This window comes from Gossypium hirsutum, chromosome D04 (assembly GCF_007990345.1).
Source record: "Gossypium hirsutum isolate 1008001.06 chromosome D04, Gossypium_hirsutum_v2.1, whole genome shotgun sequence".
In the NCBI taxonomy this organism is placed as follows: Eukaryota; Viridiplantae; Streptophyta; class Magnoliopsida; order Malvales; family Malvaceae; genus Gossypium; species Gossypium hirsutum.
The window spans coordinates 42,505,051-42,517,574 of NC_053440.1; the positions used below are offsets into that span (position 1 = coordinate 42,505,051).

The 12,524-nt window shown below is 35.0% G+C and overlaps 2 protein-coding genes across 2 annotated transcripts; one reads left to right on the forward strand and one right to left on the reverse strand.

Moving 5' to 3' along the window:
• Nucleotides 1-3,311: 3,311 nt before the first annotated feature.
• Nucleotides 3,312-6,078, forward strand: LOC107899642 (CASP-like protein 5A1). The gene is made up of 3 exons (XM_016825408.2): nt 3,312-3,873; nt 4,823-4,955; nt 5,653-6,078. The coding sequence occupies exons 1-3, from the start codon at nt 3,662-3,664 to the stop codon at nt 5,842-5,844; spliced, it is 537 nt and encodes a 178-aa protein (XP_016680897.1). The 5' UTR covers nt 3,312-3,661; the 3' UTR covers nt 5,845-6,078.
• Nucleotides 6,079-6,182: 104 nt separating this feature from the next.
• LOC107899643 (uncharacterized) lies at nt 6,183-8,542 on the reverse strand. Its single transcript, XM_016825409.2, has 4 exons — nt 8,191-8,542; nt 7,938-8,049; nt 6,907-6,975; nt 6,183-6,591 (listed from the first exon to the last, which is right to left on the reverse strand). Exons 1-4 carry the CDS (start codon nt 8,316-8,318, stop codon nt 6,514-6,516), a joined length of 387 nt encoding a protein of 128 aa, XP_016680898.1. The 5' UTR covers nt 8,319-8,542; the 3' UTR covers nt 6,183-6,513.
• Nucleotides 8,543-12,524: the final 3,982 nt, after the last annotated feature.

Consider the following 12,524-nt stretch of genomic DNA (forward strand, 5'->3'; position numbering starts at 1 on the left):
TACATCGCAAACCAAAGGGTCGACCTTGCTCGACTAGAATACGTAACAATATGGATATCCGAGAAATAGCCAGTCAACAGAAATTGTGCGGATGGTGTAGGAACCGAGGCCATACAAGCCGATCATGCCCAAATCACAATAGTTGAACGTTATTGTAAAAAACTTTGTATTATTTATATTTTTTTAAATAAAAAATTGGTACAAATATTTAGAATATTGACTTATTTAAAAGAAAATTTATTTTACTAAAAATATTAAAGTAAATTGTAATTACTTTATTCAAAACAACGTTTTATTTTATTAAATGAAATAATATAGAAATATTCAACATATTACAATATGTAAAAGAATTTCTATTATATTAAAAATGTATAAATAAATTTCTATTTTAGTATATGAGATAATATAGAAGAATTTCTATTTTATTACATCAAATAATATCAAAATATTCAAAATGTTTGTACAATTAAAAATCAATCTCCGTGCCCGCCGGATTCAGTGCCACATGGCAGTCGTCGACAGTTACGCGCTGGATTCCTCCTTTGTCCAGCTTCTGGCAGGGGTTGTGGTTGCTCCGCCGGGGATTCTGGTTCCTCCGGTAGGGGATCTGGTTGTCAATGTTAGGACGATGAGCCACCTTGATAGAATAGTGAATGTGGAGGTGTTTGCATCACCAACGGCGAAACTGTTTGAAACCCATACGGTAATGGGGTTTGGTAAAAAAAAGAGCTCCCCAACAGCCCCTCTTGCGATCCCTCGTGCGACGCTGGCCTATACATCGGTGGTCTACTCGGCGTAATCGAAAATGGAGATGAACCGGGCCATTGACTTCAACTTGCCATAGGACTAGAAAAAGGAAACATATAAGGGTTAGGATACATAAAAGGGCTAGGATACGCACCTGGCATCATATGAAAAGGCTGTGTCGCGGGTATCGTCGGTTGAACTGCTTGGTCGGATGACTGTGTCGGTGCTATTGCTGGGCTTGGTGATTGTATGGGCGTTGATGATGGGCCGGGTAAATGTCTGGGCCTCGTTGATAGGCTTGCGTCGTCGTCCCTTCTTCTTGGATTTAAAGGTCCACGTCGTTCCCTTTGGACACGCAATTGCCGCTGCCTCTCCTCTGCCGACAGTAAATACAACTTGTCATGGATCCTAAACCATGGCATGTATTTCGGCACGCACGCTAACTCTGAAACGATAATTGGTTCCCGAGTTGGTATATAATCATACCGATCTTCCCACATTTGGATGTAGTATGACCAAAATCTCGGCCAATCCGTATGCAATTGACGTAGGTCGATTTTGTGATGGTCATCCCACACCTCAGGTGCCACGGGAATCGATTGTCAGAATCCAAATTGCCGTAATACTCTGTCCGACTGGTGCATCTCCACAGTCGCAAAGTTGACCAATCGGACTTTTACATGCCAAGCGTTTGGATTTTGGAAGTACTCATCCGGAATTACTGCCCGAATTGACAGATCCTCGTATGGTGTCCATTGAAACTATATGACCATGATGGAAATATTAGTTATATACTAAATACGAGTTATACCAATCGACTATCTCATGATGATTTGTGCTTCCGACCGTTGGTCCAATAGAAGCCGTATATATTCAAGAAAGGTAGGTAATCGAGCATTACTTGCCGGATGGTTCCACCTAATTAAATAATTTTTTAGCATTCGATTATATTTTAAATCTACGTAATAATTGTAAAATCTAATATAAAATTTACCTCATTATGAGTGGGAATGTATACGGATGGTCCACTTGAGGACGTAAAAATAGAAAGCGAAATTGTGCCCATGACTGCAGTAGTGACAAACAACCTCCGATTTTCGCTTTATTCGGTCGCGTCGCCCCGTACATCTCCCTGTACAATGTTGTCAACACAGCAGACCCCCAACTAAATTCACCAGCTGCTCGAAAATCAACGAGTTTCAGCAGCTATCTTAGATGTACGAGGTTCTGTGACAAGTCCAGCATCAGATAACCTGCAATTATCTGAAGAATATATGCCCGAGCATATCAGATTCTTTCTAGTTCGGTTGAATCATCGTCCGGATTTGGGAATGTGTCTCGTAACCAGCCCATCTCGATCTGACCTCCGTTAATATTCTCCGGAATAGCGCCCAAAAGCTCGTAGCATACCGCTCCCCAATCACCAGATTGAACAGACTCGGTGACTGCATACCCGTCCATCGGCAATCCCAATTGCAAATTGACATCTTCCAAAGTGATAGTGCACTCTCCACATGGAAGATGGAATGTGTGCGTCTCGGGTCTCCACCTCTCAACCAACACACTGATAAGTTTCGGGTCCAACTTGTATCCCCAGCCTATCGTCACCACGTGCCAAAAACCCGCCTCCCGCAGGTAATTTTCTACCAACGGTGATGGAGGACCATGCATATTACGGATATAACATTGCAATATCCGATCTACAGACTTTTATAACAAATAATAAAATAATAATTATTTAAAATTGCATAAATAAAAAAATCTTAAATAATATTTAAAAATTAAATTTAACACTTACCATTTTCTTTTGTTCGACGGATATATGCTTGTCATCAAGACGAATCAATTCTTCGGCCATTGCTAAATTGGTACAAATTTTTACGATTTAAAAAAAATTCAAAAAAATAAAATTTAAAACTTTTTTAAAAATAATTAAAAAATTAAAGCTCTTTTAAATAGAAATCTGAGAGGAATTTGAGAGGAATTTGAGAGAAAATTGAGAGAAATTTGAGAGAATATTAGAGAGAAATTGAGAAAAAGGATTTAGTTGTGAAAAAAAATGAAGGGGGTTTTTATAGTTTATTTTTTGACCATTGGAGGGTCACCAACGGTCAAAAAAGTAGCTGTTGCTACTGTTCACGCGCGGACAAACGCGTCCCCAAGGGAGCGCTTACGTGGCAGGAAAACGCACCCTTGAGGGAGCGATTTCTGTCCACGTAGGCAAAACACTTTCTCAGAGACGCGTTTTTCTGCCACATCCCCTGATATTGCGCTGACGTAGACGCGCTTTTGGAGAATTGGACCATTCCGGTAAATAATTATCTACCGGGCCCATTTCGATAAATTTTAAAAAAAATTATATGTAATTTGCCCGAAAACAACTATCTCAATTAAGTTTTAATTTTGTTTATTTATTGTTAAGAGTTACTAATGATGTATAAAAAAAACAAGAACAAAACACTGAAACCCACAACTAAAACGATATCTGTTGCAGAAGTGAAGAGTAAATATTTGTTCAAAAAAAGTGATATAAAGTTAAGCATTGTACAGCAGATAAAAGTGCTTTACTTTATAACCCCATCTGCATTGCAATTTGCAGGTCCAAAAAGAAAGCATTTATGCCCTTTGAATTTTGACCTTCTTTTTTCTAAAGAGATCAAATCAATGGTGGTTTCGTCTTGATGGTAGGTTAAGATTAGGCCCCACTCATGAAACTAAGGGCCCAGATTCAAACTTTGTAACTAAAGTGGGTGAATGAGAGCTGAGTAGCTCTGCAGACACGGGGGAAGGGAACTCAACCCCAGACTTCCCCCCCCCCCTTCACTTTGTAAGCAAAGTTAATGAAAAATTAGATCTTTTTTTTTTTTCAGTTCTATAAAAATCCCTGACTTTCCCATAAAGAGGAAGGGAAGCAATGAACGTGAGCCGTCCGGCGGTTCACCCGGTGGAGGCTCCACCGATGACGGAGGCGGCGGTCCACGGTCCTAGAGTAAGGATGAAGGACATCCAAGGCATGCCTGGGACTAAAGGTGGCCTCTTTCTTCGTCTTTCTCAGTTCATTTTCTCCATCATTTCTGTCTCTGTCATGGCCACCACCAATGACTTCCGCTCTGCCACAGCTTTTTGGTGATTACCCCCTTTTTCATTTCATTTCCTTTTCTTTTTTTATTTATGTTTCAATCTTTATACAAACACCCAATAGATTGTAAACTTTAGCTATTGAAATGACATCCAATTTGTTGGTCTCGATCATCACCATCCACCAAACTATTCTAATTTTTGTTTGAGTTTTAAAATCGACTACAAGCTTCTTTCAAGTTCTTCTTTAGAACTCGCATCTTTCAACCTGACATGTGGGGAAACGGTTTCTATGTTTATACGACATTTTATATAATAAATGCATTTGAGATATGTCAAGACTTCGATGAAGGAATGCCTCTTTTTCTTTTTTTTTTCTTTGTAATTGAATTAAACTGTTCTGAGCATATAGTGTTATATGATGAGCTCGGCTCGAGTGATCTATGTTACTGGGGAGTGACGAGTGAGTGTCAGATACGGGTACGGGTACTTTGAATATTGAAGTTTTTTCGAGGACTCTTGGAGGGTTATATATCCTCTTACCATGTCCGAATATGCGTTGGACATGGTCGAAGTTGCATAGGGAAACATACTATTTGGCCCTACAGAATTGAAAACAACATTTATCTGTTCACAAGCTACATTAAAGTGGTTCCATATTTTCTTTAATAGTGTGTTAAACTATCCTACGAATGTTTGTCTCCGGCAGAGGATAGCTTCTCTTTGGTGATAGGAACCCTGAATTTCTAGTTCCATATCAGTTATTTGCTTTCATGGGTGTATGTTTAGTTTCAGTTTATCGGTGTAAGGTTTTAAATTCACCTATGTGTAAAATTGCAACAAGCCCAAGCGAGTTTTTTGTTTTATAAGCCGAGATTATGAAACAGTTTCAACAGTGTTTGTCTTTTTAGACATATGATGATGGTGATGATGATGATGACTTCATGGGTTTCATCTTAATGGTAACATGAATGTTTCATTGTTTTCATTGCATCAGTTACCTAGTTCTTGCTGTTGGCCTGCAAAGTTTGTGGAGCCTGTCCTTGGCATTCGTTGACATGTACGCCCTTTTGGTTAAACGAAGCCTGCGAAACTACATAGCAATCCGTTTGTTCACCATTGGTGATGGGGTAAGAGACTCTTGATCAAGCGTAAAAACTATGCTGCAAGGCTTATCATAGATCACTTTTTGTTTGCCATTTATTTATTGCTTCAACTATAGGAAACTTGTACAGTTCTTGTTGTTCCATCCTTTCATAAATTTATACCTAAAGTTGAGTTCCAATTGATGGGAGATATAATTAGGTTCCCTTAGCTAATGTGTGACTGACGCATCTTTCGACAGTGAGCATGCAGGTTGATCTTATTCATATAAAAAACTTGGTTCAGTTTTTTATGTTTGAAATTATAACAACTGATGCAGATCATAGTCATTCATTCTTTTCTTCTTTTTTTCCAGTCTTCCGTCCATACGGTAGTCTTATAAAGAGAAGAAAGGATGTAATACTTTAAATCGTTAAAGAAATAGGCTCTTATTTGCTAGTCCCCTGAAAACTGTAACTTAGACCTTGCTGATGTAGTAGATTTCACTAACCGCTGGCTATTCTGATTTTGCAAATGAACTTTCCAGATAGTTTGGAAAAAAAAAAAAGAAGAAGAAAATTCTAAGCTTTGGTGAATAGAGGTGTTAAAAATGGAGTATGACATTATTTATCGCATGCCATTGCACTCTCTGTGGACTGTGGGGATGTTTCGCTGTTGCCTTGAATGGGATGTAAGATTTACTTCATTTGGTAGTTGAATTAAAATGGTGACATTTCGGTGCAGATCACTTCGACACTTACATTCGCCGCTGCATCTGCATCAGCTGGCATAACAGTCTTGATTGACAATGATCTTGATAAATGTAGTGTGAATCACTGCACTAAGTTCGAAACAGCTACAGCAATGGCCTTCATCAGCTGGTTTGCAATGTCACCATCCTTTCTGTTGAACTTCTGGTCATTGGCTTCCCACTGATAATTGTGTTGCACTTCTGCTGTAAGCCTTTTGCAGACTTTCCAATCTGCTGTATTGTTGATTACACCAACTCTGTATATATATTTTTTGCTAGGCTTCCAATACTTGTATCTTTGAGGGAACAGGTATTTAAATTATAAGTTACTTCCTTTCCCTCTATTCGCTCAATCCCTAACACTTGTTGGCTACTGATCATGGATTTTCAATGATAATGATTATTGAACTTCAAGCTTAGTCCTTTGTACCGAATTCTTCTGAAGAAATTAAGTATCTGAATTGAAATCAAAATTTCATGAACTACAGTAAGGTAACAGAGGACTGCTCCAACTCCAATGTAATATTCAAACAGTTTTATCATATCAGTTCAATGGCGGCAGGCATGGGAAGTAGTTACAGTTAGTAATAGAGCATCAATAAGCTGTAAGAAACTAATCCCAGTCTCCACCCACCATCCAAGGAAAGAGAATTCCTAGTCATCAAACACCTATTGGCTATTACATGAAAATCGAGGCCTAAATTATGCGTAGGGAGAGAACAACTTAAAAAGTTCCATCACCAGACTTGAATAACTCGAGAAGCCGCAGATGCCGAACCAATTAGTTGCAAGCACAGGAGTCAGGTGAAGTTGTGCTCAACCCAAATATGAGCGAAGTTTTGTAAGTTTGTCTACTATGTGTGACACCTCCGTTTCTCTGCCTCAAGCTCATTTTTTAACGTTTCCACTTGCTTGAGTAAAGCAGCATTTTCCTGATAATATAGCAAATATTAATAACTGAAGGCATATTTGAGGCATTCTTAATTTTGCGCAGCAAATCCATTTTTTAAGCACTGTACCAATATCGATTGCAGTTTCACAAAGTTTTCAATGATTCCTTAGTGATAAGGAAGTCTGTCTCACTTTCATTTTAGTTAACGACCGGATAGGAAAATCATGATCGAATGGCTTAGTTCTAGCATTTCCATTGAAGAAGAATACAAAGAATGACAAATAAAACATACAGGATAGTGGTCATAAGAACAAAAGAACAAGAAAGAAACAACTTTCAGTAGTATACAAGTTACCTTTTGCAGCAGCATCAGTTTTTCCTCAAAGCCAGTGGAATCTCCCTTCTTTCCAATAGACTCTTTGATCTGTGAAAAGGACACATAATTTATCCGTTATGAGAGCTGAAAAGCTCAAATAAAGGATTAACATGATAGAAATGAAAAAGGTTTCTTTCTTCCAGCATGCATGTAAAACTTGAAACTCACCTCTACAAGAAACTTGCTAAGCAGAAATGGTGTAACCTCTAACAATATGTTGGTTCAAAAAGCATATTATTTTCTTTTTTTCCTATTCAGTGTCTGATTTACTTACTGATTTTTAGTTAGTCCTTATGAACATAAAGTACTGAGAAGTACTGACCAATTTGTCGTGCAGAACAACATAAATAATACAAGAGGGTTAAAAGGCAATATACCAGGTCAGGCAAATTATTCCAGGAACAAGTCTGAAATTATTCGTAACAAGTAAATAGTACCAGTATGAATGATTATTACACAAAATTTCTATTAAAGGCAGGAATCGTGTAGGAAACAAACTCCAAATTATAGCTTTTTAATAAAATAGAATTCTGCAGAATGTCATTAAGAATTTGCTTGAAAAATCCTTATAAATACTAGGCAGATAAGGGATTCTCCAGTCTCATATATTAGTCACTGACTCATGACTGAAAGTAATAAGCTCAGAATTTCAGCTTTTTAAGGAGGAATCTGAACCCATGAAGGCAAGATAAATCCCTGCAGTTTCGTATATGAATTTAAATTGCACTACTTAATTAGCTCTAAATTTGGGCTTTTTAAGCCATCTAGTTTACAAGATCAACTACATTGTCTTATTGAAAATCTATTCCAGTAGTTTTCTATCGATCCTAAATTTTTCCCATAAAAAACTATGAAATAGAAATAAATTTTCGATCTTCCAAATTGACTAAAAACCAAGAAAAGCAATTCTATTAAAAAAGGATCCAAGAGAAGCAATGCTAAACCCTAAATCACTTACGATCCAAAAAAATAAATAAGAAAATGAAAATGGCAACAAGCAAGCGGCAAACCTCGTCTAGTTCCTTGGCACACTTGGAAGCCTTGTCTGCCTCTTCATCAAATCTCAGCCTCCACTCTGCAGATTCATCCATTGCCTCTTTGTTTGCAAGATCAAACTGTCTCCTTCTCTCAAAGACATTAACAAAATAAAATAAAATAAAAATCATTTTAATTACAAATGAAGCAGAAAATTGAAAACCCGTAATTCAAATCAAGCTAATTTTAATCAAAACCCAAAATAATAATAATAATAATAATAATAACCTTAGCAACTCGGCATCATCAGAAGAGATAGAGTAATGAATAGCCCAAAGCCTGAAATACACTGCTACTCCTAAAAACATAGCCACCGCTAATCCCACCAATATTCTCCTTCTCCCTCTTCTCACCATTTTTTTTTCCAGATTTTCTTTTTTCTTGTAGTTGGACTGTTAATTTATTGATTGAATGGATTCAGTGTTAGCAGAATTTTACGTTTCCAATCCTTTTGAATGGGTTGTTTGGTTTGTTGATGCCGGAGTTACGATGTCTGTCTATTTGGACGACTCTTTTCTTTTGACACAACGTATTACCTTTTCACTTGCCCATTGCACTTAATTTTGCGAGAAAACACACAATTGTAAAAATTAAAATATGGTATTAGTTATTGTAATTTAATAAAATTTGAGATTTAGCCTAAAAATCAAGTTTTTTTATTTTTTATTTAAAAATTTCAGTTCTTTATTGAAACCTTAAAATCATGTTTGATTGTATGTAATAACTCATGCATTCCAACTCTATTTAATGGGCCCACCATAAATAATTGTTTGGTTTGTTGTAATAGCCCATTATGGGCCGAATGGAATAAGCCTCTATTACGGTACGGCCTGTAATAGTAATTCAAAGGTTTGGACTCTGAATTGGCTATTCAATACCACCTGTAATTACAATTTTTCCTTTTTGGACCAAAATATTTTGGCCTCTCAACTACATCATTTTCACTCTTCACTTTAGACCATTTCATTCTTCCTCGACTTTTCCCCTCAAAGTGGACCCTAAAAATTAGCTTCTTAATTGACGAAAAATCAAGCATTCATTCGCCATCGTCATCTTCCTTCCAGTTAAACCTCTTTATTTATGGTAAGTGATGGTCTAATTTGGACATTTAGAAGTACAAAACTAACTTGAATAAGCATAACCAGTGTCATTCTTTTGTTTCTTTTGCTTCCCTTTTCTTATGCTCCGCCCTGAAATTTGTTTTTGCCTCAACAAAATCTCTCATTTTCTTTTTATTTCTTGTAAAGTTATATTTTATTTATTTTTTCCTTAAATTATATTTTGTTGAGATCGCATATCCTTCAGTTTATTAACAACAATGAATCTTCAATTAATCAATTACAGAAGAAGCAAAAAGAACGAAAAGGATTAAAAAAAAACCTTTGATAGGAAGAAAAGGGACGATTAGATGAGCAGAGTTAGTAGCCATGAAATGAGAAAGCGTCATTGAAAATACGTTTGGCCTATATCCAATCGTACTACAACTCTTGTGTATGAACGCCAATTCCTATTTCAAAAATTGTTTTTTTTTGATAAATTCATTTGTAATTTGACAATGAAAACGATGATTATTGAGATTGAAAATTTGGATTCTAACCTTGCATTCATCTTCTGTGAGGAAATTGTATAAAATTAAGTTAAGATGCTCTTTCTCCATCTTTATGTTTGCCATTTTTCTTTTGCTTGTTTGAAGTCCAATATTGAGATTTTTTTAGCTCTGTTTAATTATTGTTGTTTGAATTATTATTTTTTTGAGGGGGCGTGTTGCATTTATTTTGATCTGAGTTTGCTTTTATTTTGCAGGTAAGCTTGATTGTGTGCTTTGAAGATATAATTTTGCTCTGTAATTTCTACAATTTCTGTAAGTTGATCATCAGGACGTATTGAATTCTTGTGGTTTGTAATTTGTGCAAGGATTTTTTTTTATTCTTTTTAGCTTTGCATTGTGTGCTTTAAAGATATAATTTTGCTACTTATGGTCAATCTTGTTATAAAGATTGGATATTGTAATGAATTCTAGGGTAGTTAGGGGTATTTGGCTAGAGTAAGAGAGTGACTAAGACCACATTTAAGAGTTGCTTAGAAATGATGTTCAACACAATTATGGGGATTTTATTGCCCATTATGTTATGAAATTGAATAGGACAAGTTACTGCTTAAATATATGCATCACATTCTTGTGTTGCTTAATTCTCATTCTTTATTCATAATTTAAATTTATGCATCACATTATGTTTTGAGATTAATTTATACTATGATTTGAAGATATGTAACACTTTAATATCTTGCAATAATGACTCGTTTGCCTTTAATACTACAAAGCGAGAGGCAAAAAAAGAATTGGTCTTGCATTAACAGTATGGTTGCAAATGTGTACAGTTGTGAGTTGGTTCTTAGTTATGTTAGGTGTCGTCTCTAGCCTACAAACTTATAGACCTATGATTAGATCATACATTTTATATTTTTATGCTCAAAAAGATTATGTAAAGCGACTTGTACATGCTACTGATAAGACCTGTATTGAACAAGTTAAGATGAATAGATTTGCTTCTTCCTTTTCTTTTTTTAAATTATGTGAATAGATCATTTCGTAATTTATTAAACGGTGTGATACGCTTATAAGATGTGTTAGTTATTTAAAAAGCTAGAGCCAGTTCTAGCTAATTTTACATACATAAAGATGAAATGGTTTAAGGTATTGGAGTGGGTATATATATTATTTAGAAATAACTCAATTGATTTAGATTTCAATAAAGTATCCTAACTTGACCTTTTAATTTATCTATATAATTGCTTAGGTGTTTTAGATGGAACCTATATCAAGATTAGGGTTCCATCAGTTGATAAATCTAGATATCGAACTCGAAAAGGTTACATATCAACAAATATGTTAGGTATTTGTACACCTGATATGAAATTTGTTTATGTTCTTCTTGGTAGGGAAGGTTCTGTTGTTGATGGATGAGTTCTTCAAGATGTCATTACTAGGAGAATGGACTAAAAGTTCCTCTGGTAAAGTATAGATATGGAGGAAATTGATTTATTTTTTAGATCATAATAATATTGAAAACAATGGATTGATAAATAGTGTTTTCATAATATAGATTGTTAGTATCTAGTTGATGTTGGTTACACAAATTGTGAATAATTTCTTGCACCCTTTAGGGGATAAAGATATCAGTTGAATGAATAGCGCCAAGGTTACCAACCAAGTACTCCAGAAGAATTTTTTAATACGAAACATGCATCAGCGCACAAAGTTATTGAAAGATGTTTTGGTTTATTAAAACTTAAATGGGGTATTGTAACAACCCATTTTTCAGTGGTGTCGAAAATAGTAGTTTTAGGGCCACAAATTCAACGAGTAAGTTCGTAAATATTATTATTTAATATTTACGAGTCAAATATGGTTTTAAAAAGGTTTTCGATTTGATAATTTATGTTGTAAGTGATTTATTAAGTTCAAGTGGTAAGACCCTAATGTCAAATGGTTCTAAAAAATGAGGTATCGAGACCTCATTTCTATAAACCAAGCCATAAAAATATTTATGAAGTGTCATTAAAGTGGTATTATGTCATTAAAGTGGTATTAAAGTTCCGTTGGAAATTTTTAAAGTTTCAATGGTTAATTAATTAAAAAGGATTAAATTGTAAAAGATGTAAAATTTGATCACTTTTTTATTTGAGTGATTAAATGGCTTAACGAATGAAAGTATATGGACCAATATGGTAAGTTATAAATGAGTGGACGATTAAAGCATGAAATAAGTTAAAAATGCATGTATAATTGAAAGGTAAATTAGTAATTTAATAAAGAAATAATTAGAAAAAAATAAGATAAAAATTGATTGTCATCTTCCAAATTGAAACTCCACTGAATTTGAAAGTAGAAAACTCCGTAGAAGATGAGCAAGGTTCGGCAATGGCTTTTTCTATGCATGGTAAGCCATTTTTCACCAGTTTTTTTAAATTTTTATAATTTTGATATCGTTGCAACTAAGTCCAGCTAGCTCTTACTTTCAATTTTGAAACTGTTAAAGATTTTGAATGTTTTCGTTGATGAAACTTGTGATTTTAGATCTTAAAAGTATTTTATTAAGTGATTTTTTTATGAATTTACCGGTTAGGGACTAAATTGTAACACCCCAAACTCACCCTGGACATTATGGCCGAATTTGGCGATGTCACATGGTAGTGTGTTTGAAAACTGTAGCTTGTGTTGGGAAACTGTAACTTTGCTAAATACATTTTCCGTTTAGAGTTCTTGCATTATTATTTATTAATTCTAATATCGTGTTAATTAATCATTCGAAAGCTTTCAAAACGTTTAATCTATGCTGAAGCTTTTTAAAACAGATTGCATAATCGTGAGTATTTTGTTAAAACGTTTGGTTTTTTTGAAAACTCGAGATTTCCTAAAACTAGTAGTTATAAATTGAAAATCTCAAATTTAAGAAAAATCCTTAGAGGCCATATTTACAATAAAATTCCCAAATAAAATTTAAAATCATAATTCAGTACGAAACAGAGTTAAATAAGGTTGTGTGGCCACCGCTGAGTCC